Here is an 18,167-nt window from a genome sequence, read left to right on the forward strand (position 1 = left end):
GGCCCGGGCGACGTCCGCGCCGCAGCCGCCCGAGGGATGCCGGGAGTTGTAGTCTCCGGGGCGGGAAGCTGTTAGGGGAGGGGTGAAGACGGGGCGAGCCCTCCCGCAGAGCACGCTGGGAGCAGGCCCGCGCCTTTCCTCGGTCTGGACCCGCGGATGTGCCTGCGGGCCCCCGGAGTGACCGACGGGGAAAGAGGGAGACTTGGAAGCAGCCCGCTGCGCGAGGCACGGCGGGAAGAGAGGCCGGAGGCCGCGCGGGGCATCCCGGGAGCAAGGGCCTTGGCGCGGGGCATTGTGGGACGCCGCTCCGGGGCGGGTAGGTGAGTGGGGAGGGGCGGGAAGAAGGGTGCACATCTGGGGGAGGGAGGAGGTACCGCTGGGTGCGGCGGGCGGGGCTGGGAGGGGCCGGGCGAGCGGGCGGGCGGGGAGGGGCTGCAGGGGCTGGGGTCGCGCAGCCGGACGCTGGAGCATCTGAGTGATGGAGGGTATCTGAGGACCAAGGGCCCAGTCTCGGACCACAACGCACCCCTGGAGGGTGATCCCTGTAGAGGAAAGGAGTGGGGCCCAGGGGGACGAGGGAAGTGAGACCGAGCAGGAAGGGGACGCAGACGAGTAGTAGTGACATTTCTGAGAACTGGCCCGCAGTGAGCGGGCTGCACGTCTGCGAGGACTGAGTCCCTGCCGTCTGTGGGGAGGACACCCAGACATGGAAGTATTTCTAGGAAACGGGGGCCACCCCTGGGGGAGGCGACTCACAGGAGCTACGCCTGGGGAAGGGCCAGCAGCTGCAGGTGCATGAAGACTGTGCCTGGGGGAGAGGGGTACCCGGCGGGATGTGGGGCACATGTGGGGATGGAGCATCTTTGAGGGGGGGTGTCACCGCTGCGCAGCCGAGTGCAGACACGCGGAGGGGAGCGGTCCTTACGCATGGGGGCTCCAGAGGTCACTGCCACACGCCGGAGACACATCTGCAGGCGGGGAGGAGGTCTTCGCTGCAAGTTGGGAGCCTATTTGAGGAAGTCTCCAGGAGTCGTGTTTTGGGAGAGGGGTCACGTCCACGGAGGCGGGAACCAGAGCTGGCGTGAGGGGCCAGGATGACAGGCTCCCGCCGTCCGACCGTCCGTGGGTAATGCAGGAGGTGGGAGAAGGCTGAGGATGGGGTGGAGGTTTGTTTCTAGAGATGATGGGGTTGTACCCCCCCGGCGGGGGGGGGGACCATAGAGGCCCCCGTGGCCAAGAGGCAGGTCTAACGTGGAGGGAGCGGGATGCTCCGGTGGGCGGGGTCTGCCGGCTCAGGCACCTGCCCCCCCCCCCCGCCCCCTTTGGCGCAGGTGCCCAGGATGGAGCCCCCGCGGGGCGCGGCGGCGGTGGGGCAGCAGGAGCAGGAGGAGCAGGAGCTGCTGGCGCGGGCCTTCTTCTCCTGGGCCGAGTTCAGCCGGTTCTTCGACGCGTGGTGCCAGCAGCGGCGGGCGCTGTTCTTCGTCCAGAGCTCCATGCACCTGACGCGCTGCCACTGGGCCCGGCTGCCCCCGCTCCACACGCTCATCGACGAGCTCAAGTACAGCTACGTGCGGCTGGTGTGCAAGGACGTGCGTGCCCCCAGCCGGCCCGCCATGGGGTAAGTGAGCTCAGCCACCCCCCCCCCCGCCCCTGCTGCGCGCTGGAAGGGTTAGGGGAGCAGGGGGGAGGAGGGGTAAGCACAGAGCCCCACACCCAGGGATTGGAAGAGGGAGATGCCAGGTGAAACAGCTAAGTGAACCTTGTAAGAGAGGCTGAGAGGGTCAAGGAGGGAAGCTTAGCTGAAACCGGTTTGGCTCAGTGGGTAGAGCGTCAGCCTGAGGACTGAAAGGTCCCGGTTCGATTCCGGTCAAGGGCATGGACCTTGGTTGCAGGCACGTCCCCAGTAGGGGGTGTGCAAGAGGCAGCTGAGATCGATGTTTCTCTCTCATCGATGTTTCTAACTCTCTATCCCTCTCTCCTCCTCTCTGTAAAAATCAATAAAATATATTAAAGTAATAATAATAAAAGAATAATGAAAAGGAGAGGAGGGAAGAAGAGGGCAGTGGGGATGTGCCCAGGGGTGACCGGGTGGCTCCTCCGCAGGCACCACGAGGCGGGCTGCCCCGCCTTCATCATCGTCAAGCTGAGCCCACTGCGGGACCGCCTGGTGGTGACGGAGTGCCAGCTGACCCACTCGCACCCGGCCTGCCCCATCGAGTTCGCCTACTACTTCCGCCCCGGCCGCCTGCTGGCCAACACCTGCCTGCCGGTGCGCACCACCAACAAGATCTCCAAGCAGTTCCTGGTGCTGGCCGACGTGCACCGCCTGCTCTCCTACTGCAAGGACCGCGACCACAGCGTCATCGACGCCCTGCACGTGCTGCAGGGCCTCTTCCACAGGGACCCTGAGGCCAAGGTGGGTCCCGGGAGAGGCTGGCGGGGTCATTCATTCATCATTCATTCTCCCTCCCACTCATCCATTCACTCCCTCATTCATTCCTTCTCCCTCCCACTCATCCATTCACTCCCTCATTCATTCCTTCTCCCTCCCACTCATCCATTCACTCCTTCATTCATTCCTTCTCCCTCCCACTCATCCATTCACTCCCTCATTCATTCCTTCTCCCTCCCACTCATCCATTCACTCCCTCATTCATTCATTCTCCCTCCCACTCATCCATTCACTCCTTCATTCATTCCTTCTCCCTCCCACTCATCCATTCACTCCCTCATTCATTCCTTCTCCCTCCCACTCATCCATTCACTCCCTCATTCATTCCTTCTCCCTCCCACTCATCCATTCACTCCCTCATTCATTCATTCTCCCTCCCACTCATCCATTCACTCCTTCATTCATTCCTTCTCCCTCCCACTCATCCATTCACTCCCTCATTCATTCATTCTCCCTCCCACTCATCCATTCACTCCTTCATTCATTCATTCTCCCTTTCTCCCTCCCACTCATCCATTCACTCCTTCATTCACTCCTTCGTCATTCGTTCATCCATTCACTCCTTCATTCATTCATTCTCCCTCCCACTCATCCATTCACTCCTTCATTCATTCCTTCTCCCTCCCACTCATCCATTCACTCCCTCATTCATTCATTCTCCCTCCCACTCATCCATTCACTCCTTCATTCATTCATTCTCCCTTTCTCCCTCCCACTCATCCATTCACTCCTTCATTCACTCCTTCGTCATTCGTTCATCCATTCACTCCTTCATTCATTCATTCTCCCTCCCACTCATCCATTCACTCCTTCATTCATTCCTTCTCCCTCCCACTCATCCATTCACTCCCTCATTCATTCCTTCTCCCTCCCACTCATCCATTCACTCCCTCATTCATTCCTTCTCCCTCCCACTCATCCATTCACTCCCTCATTCATTCATTCTCCCTCCCACTCATCCATTCACTCCTTCATTCATTCCTTCTCCCTCCCACTCATCCATTCACTCCCTCATTCATTCATTCTCCCTCCCACTCATCCATTCACTCCTTCATTCATTCATTCTCCCTTTCTCCCTCCCACTCATCCATTCACTCCTTCGTCATTCGTTCATCCATTCACTCCTTCATTCATTCATTCTCCCTCCCACTCATCCATTCACTCCTTCATTCATTCCTTCTCCCTCCCACTCATCCATTCACTCCCTCATTCATTCATTCTCCCTCCCACTCATCCATTCACTCCTTCATTCATTCATTCTCCCTTTCTCCCTCCCACTCATCCATTCACTCCTTCATTCACTCCTTCGTCATTCGTTCATCCATTCACTCCTTCATTCATTCATTCTCCCTCCCACTCATCCATTCACTCCTTCATTCATTCCTTCTCCCTCCCACTCATCCATTCACTCCCTCATTCATTCATTCTCCCTCCCACTCATCCATTCACACCTTCGTTCATTCCTTCGTCATTCGTTCATCCATTCACTCCTTCATTCATTCCTTCGTCATTCATTCATCCATTCACTCCTTCATTCATTCCTTCATCCACTATGTACGGGGGCATTGGGGGGCGGCGGCGGCGAAGACCCAGGTGGTCCCTGCCCTCAGAGACGCCCTCTGGTGCAGCACCAGCACCTCCCAGTCCAACTTCCTGCCGTGATGGAAACGGTTGGTGAGGCTGCACTGCCTGCAGGGAAGTCCCGGCCACAGTTAGCCATCGAGCCCTTGAGCATGGCCAGTAGGGCCGAGGAACTGGATTTTAAATTGCATTTCTTTTTTTCCTTTTTTTAATATATTTTATTGATTTTTTTACAGAGAGGAAGGGAGAGGGAGAGAGAGTTAGAAACATCGATGGGAGAGAATCATCCATCAGCTGCCTCCTGCAAACCCCCCACTGGGGATGTGCCCGCAACCCAGGTACATGCCCTTGACCGGAATCGAACCTGGGACCCTTCAGTCTGCAGGCTGACTTTCTACCCACTGAGCCAAACTGGTCAGGGCCCACGCCCGCATTTTAAAAACTGAACGACACGTATAGGAAATGCATGAATGGTAAGCACACAGTGTGTTGCGTGTTCACAAAGTAAAAACATCCCTGTACCCATAGCATCCAGATCAAGCATTGCAGTGGGATGCGGGGCGGGGTTGGGGTGGGGGTGCGCGCTGAGTTGTATAATGAGGGAAGCGGGTTCCAGGCAGAGGGACCAGCCAGTGCGCAGGCTCAGAGGCAGGAGCAAGCTCTGTGGGCTGGAGGGACAGCAAGAATGCTGGACCTCTGAGGAAGCTTTTTGCGGCTTTGACCCAACTTCAGGGCTGGTATGGGCGTGAAGAGAAGCCCGGAAGGAAGGAGAGAAGGAAAGGAGACTGGTCTCTGCCCCTGGCTGTGCTTTTTTCTTTCCTGCCTGGAGGAAAGATGGGCATGAGCCTGCGGGGCAGATGGGAGAGGAACATCGATCCGCTGCCTCCTGCACACGCCCCACTGATTCTGCAGGCATCACAGAAGCCTAAGAACACCCTGGCGGTGGGGTCAGTACAGGGAGATGGGGACCCGTCCCACATAAGGGCCATATCTGTCAGGAAGGGCTGCTACAGCTTCTAGTCACTCTCTGTGGGCCAGAGCAAGTCACATGACCCTGCCTCATGTGACAGGAGGGCAGAGAGGCCTGGGCCTGCCAAGCAAGTGACAGCCACAGGCTTGTGGGGGGCCTTTTCCCTGAGCCCTGTCTGAACCTGGGCACTTCCTCCCGCTCAATAGTCACACAGCCTTATGGCAGGACGTGTTCTCTGTGTGTGTAGCCTCTTTATTTTTTAAATATATCTTTTATTGATTTCAGAGAAGAGGAGACAGAAACATCAATGAGGAGAGAGAATCATTGATCGGCTGCCTCCTCCTTCTGGGGATGGAGCCCACAACCCAGGCAAGTGCCCTTGACCGGAATCGAACCCAGGACCCTTCAGTCCACAAGCTGATGCTCTATCCACTGAGCAAAACCGGATAGGGCTTCATGTAGCCTCTTTTTACATCATATCAGCCAACACCAGATTGAAACTTGTGCTGACATAAATTAAATCATAAAGTAACAGCGTAAAAACGGATGGCGGTTGAAAAAAATTATAGTGGTGCTGTGAGGTAATTCAGCGGTGCTCCTACTTGGCTTTTTCATACAATGTATTGCCTTCCAATACTGTTTAAGATGCTGAATGTATGATTTCGGGGTTAGGAAAGCAATTGCCTTGTTCTCTTTGGCTTCTGCTTTTCTTTCCTTGTGTTATTTTTTTTTTCCTCTCAAAAGCTGAGAGCTATGCAGTGCTTTTTCTTTTCTTCTTCTTCTCTTTTTTTTAATGTGGTGTTTTTAATGGTCTTGTAGAAGGAGATGGGTCATGGCTGAGTCTGTGGAGAGATCTGTGCTTAGATTTTACTTCAAATGTGATGATGCCCTAGCCCCGTGGTCGGCAAACCTCAGCTCGCAAGCCCCATGCGGCTCTTTGGCCCCTTGAGTGTGGCTCTTCCACAAAATACCATGGCCTGGGCGAGTATTGTGAAGAAGTGGCATTAGAAGAAGTTTACGTTTATTTATTTATTTATTTATTTATAGTTGAGATCTCTACTTTTTTTAAAAAAAACTTGTATTTATTTATTTTTAAAAAAATATATTTTTATTGATTTTGTACAGAGAGGAAGGGAGAGAGATAGAGAGTTAGAAACATTGATGAGAGAGTCATCGATCAGCTGCCTCTTCCACACCCCCTACTGGGGATATGCCCGCAACTAAGGTACGTGCCCTTGACCGGAATCGAACCCGGGACCCTTCAGTCCCCAAGCCGACGCTCTATCCATTGAGCCAAACCGGTCTCCGCAGAAGTTTACGTTTAAAAAATGTGGCTCTCAAAAGAAATTTCAATCGTTGCACTGTTGATATTTGGCTCTGTTGACTAATGAGTTTGCCCACCACTGCCCTAGCCAGTTTGGCTCAGTGGATAGAGACCTCGGGCTGCAGAACCAAGTGTTCCAGGTTCGATTCCAGTCAAGGGCATGTGCCTTGGTTGCTGGCCTGTCCCTGGCCCAAGCAGCCCCAATATTTCTCTCTGTCTTTCCCTCTCTCTTCCACTCTCTAAAAATCAATGGAAAAAATATCCTTGGGTGAGGATTAAAAAAGAAAAGTGATGCCAGGTCCTGAGCAGGGCTTTTAAGCAGGGGAAGGGTGATCTGATGGTTTTGAAAAGGCCCCTCTGGTACTCTGCAGCGAAGGGCAGCTGCAGAGCCCGGTGAGAGAGGGCGGTAGCCATGGGGGTCCGTCGGTCGGGGAAGCGTTCAGATACCGGACTCATTATGAAGGCCGCTTCTAAGACGTGGGGATGGATGGATCGCCCGCAGAGGGTGGAGAAGGAGGGGAACCAGGAATCAGCCCTGACTGCCAGGGCCTGAGCTGTGGAGTGGACGCTGGAGCCCTAGGTGGACAGGGGGCAGGTTGAGAGAGTGAGAGGCAACTTCAGAGCTTTGGGCCACTAGTCTCAACGGCCCCGCACGCTGTCCGAGGGGCCACGTTGGTGCCGACACCGTTAGGTGGGTAGGACTGGAGCCTGGAGACCCACAACCGGAGCTGTCAGCTTAGAGGTGGTGACGGCGGTGACTGCATTCCCATGGCAGAGCCTGGCGAAGGGACAGCGGAGAGGGCTGGGACTCTGCAGGGGAGGAGCGGGCAGAGGAGGTGCCTGGGGGGAAGGACACAGCCAATAAGGAAGCAGAGAGCCACCTGTGTTCCAGGAAGGAAGCAGGGACATGTGACATCTGAAGGCTGCTGAGAGCTCGGGGAAGGCAGTAGTGGTAGCTGGGATCTGACTCACGCCAGCTGCCTGCCAAGCTCTGGACACAGATGATCGCGTTTTATCCGCACCAGGACCTTGTTCAACAGGCTTTATCCTCTCCATTTTGCAGACGAGGAAACTGAGGCTAACATGCAAGGGAAGTCACTTGCCCAAGGACTCAGAGCTACTAAGAGGCAAAGCCAGGCCCAGGCTGGTTTGGCTCAGTGGATGGAGCGTCGGCCTGAGGACTGAAGGGTCCCGGGTTCAATTCCAGTCAAGGGCACATGCCCGGGTTGTGGGCTCAGTCCCCGGTGGGGGGCGGGCGAGCGGGAGGCAGCTGATCAATGATTCTCTCTCATCATTGATGTTTCTAGCTCTCTCTCCCTCTTCCTTCCTCTCTGAAATCAATAAAAATATATATATATATTTTTTAAAAAGGGCAAAGCCAGGATTCAAACACTGTACCCTGACCTCCACTCCAGAGACGAAGGCCTTGGAGATCACTCACACCCACACACTGGTGCACGCACATGTGCAGGAGGCATTGAGCCCTCGCTCGGGGCCAGGTGTCTGAAATGCAGCAAATCCTTCAGGGCTTACCTCTCAGGCAGGGCAAACGGGCAGTAAGCAAACCAGCCAACATAGAGGTGACATGCTTCAGGGCAGTACGTGCCATGGCCAGAAGGGGTGAGAGAGAGCCAGAGAGAAGACCATTATGGGGACCTGGTCTTTACTATATAATCCTATCTAATAAAGAGAGAATATGCTAATTGACCATCACGCCCTCACAAAGATGGCAGTACCCACAGCCAATAAGGAGGAAATATGCTAATTAACCGCCACTCCCTCCAAGATGGCAGCACCCATAGGCACAAGGTGGTGGCCCCCAGTCCCCTCAGCTCCCAGCCACCCAGGGCCACCCAAGGCTCAGGTAACCAGGGCAGGCTGAGGCTTATGCTGCCGGCAGTGGCAGCAGCAGAGGTGTGACGGGCGTGTCACCTTCCCCTGATCGCTGTGGCACCTCCTGCCCCTGAGGGCTCCCAGGGGGGGCAGGCCAGGCTGAGGGACCCCCCTCCTCCTCCAGTGCATGAACGTTCATACACCAGGCCTCTGGTTACTCTATAACCATAGTGATAATGAACACTTTGAAAGCACTTGCTTTTTGAGTGAGTATTGTTGAATAACAGCAATATTTGTGCCAGGCAGCATTCTAAATGCTTTCGTTGATTTCAGCCTTCCAGCCGCAGAGGTACCCTCGGCATCATCATCATCTCACAAATGAGGTGGAGGTCAGGGCAGTTGCCGGGAGCCACACAGCCCGGAGGTTGGGCTTCTGCGGGATCTGCCTCCCCGTGCTGGAGGGAAGAGTGTTCTGCTCCCAGAAAGGGAAATGGGGGGGGAGAGGAGGTTACCGAGGAAGCCAAGGCACAGGCTCAATGACAAGGCTGGAAAGTGGTGAGGCCCGGACTCCAACCCCGGCAGTCCGGCTCCGTGGTCTCTGCGCCTTAGCACACCAGTGGTTCTCACGCTTGAGCCGGGCTTGTCACCGGAGGTTGCTAGGTCCATCCCCCAAGTTCCTGACGTAGCAGGAGCGGGCGGGCTTGAAAAGACGCACTTCTGCCAAGATCCTGACAGGTGACGCCGGCGCCGCTGGTCCAGGCCACACCGAGAGCCGCTGCCTGGGCTGCCTCCCAGCGCAGGAAGGGATCGCTAGCCTGCTTCCGCTCTCGATTCCAGTAATTACTGGCTGTTGTTGTTCCTTGCGAGTAAGGAAACGGAAACTCGGAGAGGATGTGTAGTGCAAAAATCACGCAGCTGTTAGATGGTGGTGCAGGATGGCAAACCCAGGCGATTGGCCTCCAGGGCCCACATTTTTTTAACCATCGCCCTGCACTGCCTCCTGCCGGTCAACATAATAACTGCATGCCCACTTGAACGAATGGATTTCCAACACCCCCTACCCCCCAGAAGGGGAAACTGAGGTGGGGGGAGCTGGGCACGGCAGCCCCCGGCCCGCCCTGACCTCCTCCCGCCTCCCCGCCCCGCCCTCAGGTGAAGCTGGTGTTCATGGAGAACCAGGCGGTGGTGGAGACCGTGTTCTTCCTGACGTCGCGCACGCGCGCGCTGCTGCGGCGCTTCCCGCGCCTGCTCCTGGTGGACCGGCTGCCGGGCCTGCAGGGCGCGCTGGACCTGCTGGCCGTGCTGTGCGTGGACAGCGCGGGCCGCGCGCGCCAGGCCGCCTGCTGCGTGGCGCGGCCGGGCACGCCCAGCCTGCTGCGCTTCGCGCTGGCCTCGCTGCTGCAGAGCGCGCCCGAGGTGAAGGGCCGCGTGCGCTGCCTGACGGCGGGCCCCGAGGTGGCGGCGCAGCTGCCCGCCGTGCGCCAGCTGCTGCCCGGCGCCCGCGTGCAGATCTGCCGCGCACAGGGCCTGGAGGCGCTGTTCAGCCGCGCGCAGGAGCTGGGCGGCGCGGGCTGCGAGGACCCGGGGCTGTGGCCGCGCCTGTGCCGCCTGGTGGGCGCCCCGTCGCCCGCCGCCTACGCCGAGGCGCTGGGCGAGCTGCGCGCCCACGGCCCCGCCGCCTTCGTGGACTACTTCGAGCGCCACTGGGCGTCCCGGCGCGACATGTGGGTGCGCTTCCGCGCCTTCGAGGCGGCCCGCGCGCTGGACGCGTGCGCCCTGGTGCGCGGCCACCGCCGCCGCCTGCTGCGCCGCCTCAGCCCGTCCCGCAGCCTGGCGCAGTGCCTGCGCGACCTGGTGGCCATGCAGTGGGCCGAGGCCGCCGGGGAGGCGGCGCTGGACGGCGGCGGGGGACCGTGGCTGGAGGGCGAGCGGGGCAGGGGCGCCCCGGTGGAGGATGAGAGAGAGAAGGGCCAGGGCCGGGAGAACGGGGACTGGGGAGGCGCCCCGTTAGAGGAGTGGGCCCGGGAGCTGGAGGCCGGAGTCGGGCCCGGGGCCCAGTCGGAACACGAGAAGGAGAGGGGGGTGCAGATCCGGTACTGGAGAGGGGTGCAGCTGGAGAACCAGAAGGTGAGGGGGCTCGAGGGGAGCGTGTGGAGGAGGTCCCAGCTGGAGAGCGAGCACCGGGGCTGGAGGGGGGCCCAGCTGGAGGGGGAGGGGGACTGGGGGCTGGAAGGTTACGCCTGGAGGGGGGCCCCCGTGGAGGACCAGGGCCTGAGGGGGCTGGAAGGGCACCCCTGGAGGGTGGCGCAGGTGGAGGACCGCAGGGTTAGGCCTCTGCAGGCCGCGGACGGCAGGGCCCCGCTGGACTGGGCCAGGGCCAGGGGCCTGGAGGGAGGCGGCTGCAGGGGCGGGCAGGGGCCGGATGCAAAAGCCTCTGGGCTGAAGCCCGGGGACCAGAGGGGGCTCCCCGGGGAAGCGGAGAAGGGAGGGCGGATGGAGGTCGGGAACTGGAGGGGGGTCCATTCGGAGAAACCCCCGGAGCTGGTCCCTGAGGACAGAGACCAAAGGGCGCCCCTTTGGGGACCGGAGAGGAGAGGGCCGGAAATCAGAGGAGAGAGGGGAGCATGGTCGGGGGGCAAGAGGAGAAGGGACCTGGAGGACGTAGTTCTGGTCCAGCTGGGGGACACGCGGGTGACAGGCCTGGAGAACGGAGGGGGCCCCAAGAACCCAGGAGGGCCGGGCAGGGAGTGTGTGGATGCCGGAGGGGGGTGTCCGGGGCTGGGGAACGGGGTCGTGTGCGGCACCCCCACGGGGTCTGTGGTGGAGAGTGACCCTGAACGGGCAGGGGCCAGACTTCAGGACGGACGCGAAGGAGAAGGCCCGGGAGAACCAAAGAGACCTCGCTGCCCGTCCGGGGAGCGGGAGGCGGACCGGGAGCCGCTGGCCAAGTTCCGAGCGGCCTGCGGGCCGGAGCTGGCGGACCTGGTGGAAGAGGAGCTGTCTTTCGCCAGGCAGCACGGGGCCCGGGGCTTCCACACGACCGGGGCGGGCTTCGCCCTCAAGGACGGCGCCTCGGACTTCTTCCTGGACGCCGCCCTGACCCGCTGCAGCTGCTCCATCCACGCCGCGCGGCGCCTGCCCTGCCGCCACCTCTTCGCGGCGCGCCTCCTCACCGGGGCCGCCTTGTTCCACGCGGACCTGCTCAGGGGCTGCTGGGGGAGGGCCCCCGAGTCCTGACCCTCAGCCCCCGCCCGCCGCCCTCCCCGCGAGGGCCGGAGGGCATTCTCTGATCCCAAAGATAACAAGGCCGGGCCGAGGAGGCCGCCCCGCCCCGCCGGCCACCTCCGGGGTTGCCTCTCCGGGTCGGAGGGAAAGTGGTCAGGGGTCTCCAGGGTCCTGGAGCCACAGGCGTGGAAGGTGTCGGCCAGCGTGGATGCTGAGGGCTTCCTCAGACGGTGAGGCATCGACAGGGTCCGGCCGGGGCAGAAGGAAGGAAGGACCACAGAGGAGGGGAGGACACCTGGCTCTGGGGCCACGTCCGCGGAGCGCAGGGGGAGGAGGGGCAACGCAAGGAAGGAGGAGGACCAATGGAGGAGAGGTCAGGGGAGGAGACAAGAAGATGTGCTGCTTGTTCTTGTGAGTTCCACTTGTTTTGGCAGCACTGGCTGCCCCTCCCACAGCCCACTAGCTACCCAGATAGGATCTAGGGAGCAAGGTCAAGCTCAGTGATGCGTAGAGGGCTGTGCCCTCCAAGCTGGGGCTTGTTTGCGGCTTTGCCAGCAGGTCAGTCTGAGGCTTAACCCTATAACCGCTCCCTCCAAAGATAGGAATGGGGAGAGGGCGAGAGAGGAGACGGAATGGAGAGGAAACGGGAAGAAGCAGAGGGAGGCAGGAGGAGGGGCTGGGAAGGAGAAAGGTGGAGAGGGAAGAACCTACAGGACCCAACAACGGAAAATGGGGGGAGAGAAGACAGGAAGGAGTGATTTGGGTTCTCTCCCCAGGGACTGGAGGCTTGGGTCCCGTCCCCTGCTGGCCGGTCATTCCCAGAAGTCAGAGCAGGAGGGAGCCCGGAGAGGGCTGGGGATGGTCGGGGGCCTCCTGTGGCGGTGGCGGAGGGGAGCAGTCGGGCTGTTGTGCTTTAAGATTGGAATAAAACAGCACTATTTTGGTTTCCATGCTGAGTTCTTGGCTTCTGGGGGCGGGCCGGGGGCCCAGGCCCGGAGGGAAGTCCAGATGGTCCAGCATTCCTCCATTCTTTCCGCGGGCTGCTGGGGGCCGGTGGGAGGAAGGGGCCACAAGGAACCCGTCTCCCCGGCAGCTTAGGCTTCCTGTACCCCTGGCTGCTCCACATGCTCAGCTCGGTCCCTTCAGGCCTCCCCTCAACGTCACCTCCTAAGGGCCACCCCTGAACAGTTCACCTAAGGACTCACCCCAAAAAATAGGTAAATTAAAGCCACTCCGTTCTTTCTCAATGTTTCATATATATACTAGAGGCCCCACGCACGGAATTCGTGCACAGGGGGAGTCCCCGCAGCCCAGCCTGCTCCCTCTTTAATCGGGTACCCCTAAGGGGATCCCTCTCACAATCCTGGACTGCTGGCTCCTAATTGCTCACCCGCCTGCCAGCCTGGTTGCCCCTAACTGACCCTCACCAGCCTGGTCACCTCTTGCTGCCCCGCCCCTGCTGGCCTGGTCACCCCCAACTACCACTCCCCAACCCCACCAGCCTGGTCACCCCATGCACCCTGCTGTTCAGTTATCTGGTCGTCCCTCACTAATCCCCCTGCTGACCTAGTCCCCCCCACACCCTACTTTTTCAGTCATTTGCTCAGCCCTTGGGCCAGCCCTGGGCAGCTGGGCAGCCGACATCCGACATCCGAGGCTTGCCTGTGCCTTGAGCCAACCCTGGCCGGCTGGGGGGCTGAGGGGACTGTGGTTCTCTTGAGACAGGAGCAACAGAACAGCCAGACCCACCCTCTTTTGTGAGGGTGTGAGGGTCCATTAGCATATTCCCTTTTTATTAGATAGGATATACTACATATACGCATACATACTAGAGGCCTGATGCATGAAATTTGTGCAAGTGTAGACCTTCCTCCAGCTGCTGGCTCCAGCTTCACTCTGGGACCTGGGACCCAGGCTTCCCTCACAGCCCCAGCTTCGCCCAGAAGTTTGTCCAGAAGGATGTCTGGTCTGATCAGCACATTATGTTTTTATTATTATAGATACGTTTTTATCTATTTCAGAGAGTGAGAGAGATAGAAACATCAATGATGAGAGAGAATTATTGATCGGCTGCCTCCTGCATGCCCACCACTAGGGATCGAGTCCACAACCTAGGCATGTGTCCTGACCAGGAGTTGAACTGTGACCTGGTTCATGGATCAACACAACCACTGAGCAACACAGGCCAGTCTCAACATTATTCTTTACAACCTCAGCACTTTCTGAGAGCATACCATGTAGCTATTGACCAGTGTAGCGGTGCCTAAGCATACAGAGGATAAAGCCAGACTCTCTCAGTCCAATCCCAGCTCTGGTACTTACTTGCTATGTGACATGTGGTTTCTTATTCTGTCTTCGTTACAGTTTGGAGATAATAATAGTGCGTATCCGAGGATAGATGAGTGAGTGTGTGTACCAGTCCCCAGAGGGCTCTCAATTGCTTATTAACATGCCCTGTTTTCCAGTGATCTGTGTCACCCATTTTTAAAAATATTTTTTATTGATTTTTTTTTTTTTTATAGAGAGGAAGGAATAGGGATAGAGAGCTAGAAACATCAACCAGCCACCTCCTACACACACCCCACTGGGGATGTGCCCGCAACCAATGTACATGCCCTTGACCGGAATCAAACCTGGGACCTTTCAGTCCGCAGACCGACGCTCTACCACTGAGCCAAACCGGTTTCGGCTGTGTCCCCCATTTTTTTAAAAATATATTTTATTGATTTTTTTTATAGAGAGGAATAGGGATAGAGAGCTAGAAACATCAATGAGAGAGAAACATCGACCAGCTGCTTCCTGCACACCCCCCACTGGGGATGTGCCCGCAACCAATGTACATGCCCTTGACCGGAATCGAACCTGGGACTCTTCAGTCCGCAGGCCCACGCTCTATCCACTGAGCCAAACCGGTTTCGGCTGTGCCCCATTTTTAATAGTCAGTCCGCCCCCACTAAAATATAAGCTCTATTTTGTTTTTCCAGCATTTCCGCAGTAAGCACTGGGTAAGAAAGATGAAAGAATATAATTAGCAGGCTGGCTAGTAGAGCTAGCGCTTCGTCGTGCTCCGTATTGCTATACTGACAAAGGAGCAAGATTCCTTTTCAATAACCCTACCCGGCTCTCCCCTTGGCAACCTGTACCTGAACACTACAACTCCCAGCAGGCTAAGCGCCGCCAGCACCTTTCAAGTTATGCGCCTGCGCAGTACAACCAACTGGCCCTTGACAGCTCTGGGGTCCTTAGTGGGGGCGCTAAGGATGGGGACAGAGAATGTCAATCCTTTGCTCGCTGAGCATTGCAGGCCCCGCGTCTCTCCCGGTGGGAGGGGTCTGGGTTCCAGGGCCACATGAGGGGAGCAGAGGGGACCGCTCTGGTCTCCATGGTGACGGGCCGGGCTCGGAACCAAAGAGGATTAATGCGGAAGGATGGAGGGGGAAGCCAAAGGTGGACGTTGCCATGGTAACCTTAGAGCCAAAGGAGGCGGGGTGAGAGCAAAGGGATTAGTGATTACAGGATAATCAGAGTGACCGGAATCAAAAGCGCTCTTGGAGAATGTGAGGAAGGAATCAGCTCGAGATGAGGGGAGCCGGGGTGATTCTAGGGGAACTGGCGTTTTGAAGGAACTGGAGTGTCCTAGTGAATTCGTATGTAATAAGGGGCTTTAGGGTGAGCGTTGGAAAAATCAGCATGCTAATAGAAAACGGGTGATTTGGGGAAAATGGAAATGCAGTGGGGAAAAATAGATGTTAAACTCGTTCGTCTCTCAGAAATTGTAGAGCCGAAACCTGTGTAGCTCAGTGGATAGAACGTTGGCCTGCAGACTGAAAGGTCCCGGGTTCAATTCCGGTCAAGGCCATGTACCTTGGTAGCGGACACATCCCCACTAGAAGCAGCTGGTCAATGTTTCTCTCTCATCGATGTTTCTAACTCTCTATCCCTCTCTCTTCCTCTCTGTAAAAAAAAAAAAAAATCAATAAAATATATTTTATAAAAGAAAGAAAGAAATTGCCTGTAGAGCTCCTATTACATACCAGGCACAGCTGGACTTCGGAAATGCAGTGGTGAGCAGGCAGGTGTGATAGAGGGGAGTCAGGGTGTTCTAGGGAAAGGAGGGGGTTCTAGGGAAAGGAACTAGGGTGACATGGAGAAGTTGGAGGTTTTACAAGGAATTGGTGAATTACGTAAATTAATTCTGGTACTATTTTATTATCTTTTAAGTTTTTTTTTTAAAAAAAATATTTAATTCTCATCCGAGAATATTTTTCCATCTTTTTTTTTAAGAGAGAGAGAGAGAGAGAGAGAGAGAGAGAGAGAGAGAGAGGGAGGAACATTGGTGTGAGAGAGACATTGATCTGTTCCTGACCTGGGGCTGGGGATCAAGCCTGCAACTGAGATACCTGCCCTTGACCGGAACTGAACCCAGGACCCGTCAGTCCAAGGTCTGATGCTCTATCCTCTGAGCCGAACCAGCTAGGGTGCTGGTACTGTTTTAGAAGATCACTGAATACCATCTGGCAAGCCCTGGGGTTACCTGAGTGAGCAAAGTCAGCACTGAGGACGGCATTGCCAGATTTAGGGGGGAAGCAACCAGTGAAGTTCAAATTTCGCAACACACAGTATTTCAGTTCCTTGTTGTTTATCGGAAATTCAAATCCAGTTAGGCATCCTGTGTTTTTTTGCCTAGAACCCTAATTTGGTGGAATTGGGCGTTTGGGAAGAATGGGTTATTAAAGGGCTCCTGGGGCATTGGAGGGTGACTGGGTCAAAGGAAGAGGAGCTGGGGATACTCAAGAAAAATAGAAGTGTTTTTATTTTGAAAAAACTTTATTCTGAAAATTTTCACGCTATACAAATAGTAAGACATCCTTATCCCGTTTGGCTCAATGGATAGAGCTTCGGCCTGTGGACTGAAAGATCCTGGGTTTGATTCCGGTCAAGGGCACACGCCCGGATTGCGGGTTCGATCCCCAGTGTGGGGCGTGCAGGGGGCAGCCGATCCATGCTTCTCTCTCATCATTGATGTTTCCATCTCTCTCTGCCTCTCCCTTCCTCTCTCTGAAATCAATAAAAAATATATTTAAAATAAAAAGTAGTAGAACATATGGTATAATGAACTGCTTTACCATCTGGGCTGTATGTGAACATATTTTTAAAAAATATATTTTTACTGACTTCAGAGAGGAAAAAGAGCCTCAGGTGAGGATTTTAAAAAAATGTTATATCCAAGGAGAGGATTCATTCCCTGACAGCCCTAGCTAAGGTAACCACCTCCGCCTTCCCACCTCAGCAACTATCCCATCCCTTTGTCATACTTATTTTAGAAACATCTCCCTATCTAAAATTCATCTTGGCCATTGATCGTGTGTGCCTTTTCATTGTCCATCTTCTCCACTAGGGGGAGGCGTTGTTCCGCTCACCACAGGAATCGCAGCGCCCCGAACTGTGCCCTGCACAGAGGACACAAACACTCCGGGAATGGTGCTGATGGAATGGAGGGAGGCCATTCAGAATAAAGGAGCGGTGATACCGTGTTTCCCCGAAAATAAGACCTAGCGCATGGAAAGATAAGACATCCCCTGAAAATAAGACCTAGCGCAACTTTGGGAGAAAAAATAAATATAAGACACTGTCTTATTTTCGGGGAAACAGGGTAGTTCAGGGGTTTCAGAGACAGAGACATAGGGGAGGTGCGGAGATATAGGAGAGGATGTGATAACCCGGAATTTGGGTGATAAAAGGAGGAATTGGGGACAGTTCCTGTAATTCTGTTCTGGAGTGACTGAGTGTCCTTTGGAAAATGGAAAACAGCCCAGGAGGTAAAGAGGACATTAACAAATGAATGGAGATGTGGGAGGTAGATGAGGAAGACTTGGGATGTTCTATAGAACTCATTGTTACTTGGCCCTAACCGCTTTGGCTCGGTGACTAGAGCATCGGCCTTCGGACTGAAGGGTCCCAGGTTTGATTCCTGTCAAGGGCATGTACCTTGGTTGCAGGCACATACCCAGTAGGGGGTGTGCAGGAGGGGGCTGATCGATGTTTCTAACTCTCTACCCCTCTCTCTTCCTCTCTGTAAAGTCAATTAAATATATATTTTGTTTTAAAAAAAAGAATTTATTGTTATTTGTAGGATTATTAAGCTGCCAGTGCCTCAGTCTCCTCATCTGTAAAATGGGAAGAATAACATTCATCTCACGAGTCTGAGGATTCTCTGAGGTAACACTTGGAATCCGTCATCACCAAAGTAGTTACTGAAGTCACCCTGGCCAGGTGGCTCAGCTGGGCGAAGCACCATCGCTCACCCAAAGGCTTCCAGTTCGGTTCTATGTGCCTAGGCAGCAGGTCTGGTCCCCTCCAACCCTTCTGCCCCCTCCATCACTCTCCCTTTCTGTCTAAAAAAAGTCAATACAGATATATCCTCGGGTGAGGATTAAAAAGAAAACCACATTTGGGCTACTCTCCTGTTTTCCCTTCCTTTGCTTTTTAGTTCAACTTACATGTTTCCAATTCAGCAGTAAAGGTGAGCCCATGGAGCCCTAGGCCTCTCTCTCTCTCTCTCTCTCTCTCTCTCTCTCTCTCTCTCTCTCTCTTTCACTTTCCCCTCCCCACCCCCCCGCCCCCAGTACTTTGCTGTGTGGCAGGTGTCCTATGTAATTCCCAGGCCTTGTACTGTGTTTCCCCGAAAATAAAACATCCTCTGAAAATAAGACCTACTTACAGGTTTCCTTCTGAGTGAAATATAAGGCATCCCCCCAAAAATAAGGACCCCCTAGGCTCTG

At 55.9% G+C, this 18,167-nt stretch overlaps 1 protein-coding gene and 1 long non-coding RNA gene across 6 annotated transcripts in view; both read left to right on the forward strand.

Annotated features, from left to right (window-relative positions):
* LOC311633534 overlaps positions 1-18,167 on the forward strand; it is a 176,790-nt gene that overhangs the window by 89,740 nt on the left and 68,883 nt on the right. The gene's annotated exons all lie outside the window — the stretch shown is intronic.
* Positions 189-12,311, forward strand: ZSWIM9 (zinc finger SWIM-type containing 9). Of its 5 annotated transcripts, none has more exons than XM_084905863.1 (4): positions 189-316; positions 1,332-1,618; positions 2,104-2,416; positions 9,313-12,311. In XM_084905863.1, the coding sequence occupies exons 2-4, from the start codon at positions 1,341-1,343 to the stop codon at positions 11,395-11,397; spliced, it is 2,676 nt and encodes an 891-aa protein (XP_084761989.1). In that variant the 5' UTR covers positions 189-316; positions 1,332-1,340; the 3' UTR covers positions 11,398-12,311. The 5 variants fall into 5 exon arrangements, with proteins under 5 accessions (XP_084761989.1, XP_084761988.1, XP_084761990.1 ...); XM_084905862.1 differs by having other exon boundaries at positions 224-320; XM_084905864.1 differs by lacking the exon at positions 189-316 and adding an exon at positions 1,039-1,126.

This window comes from Pipistrellus hanaki (genome assembly GCF_964339955.1).
Source record: "Pipistrellus hanaki genome assembly, chromosome: 15".
Classification (NCBI taxonomy): domain Eukaryota; kingdom Metazoa; phylum Chordata; class Mammalia; order Chiroptera; family Vespertilionidae; genus Pipistrellus; species Pipistrellus hanaki.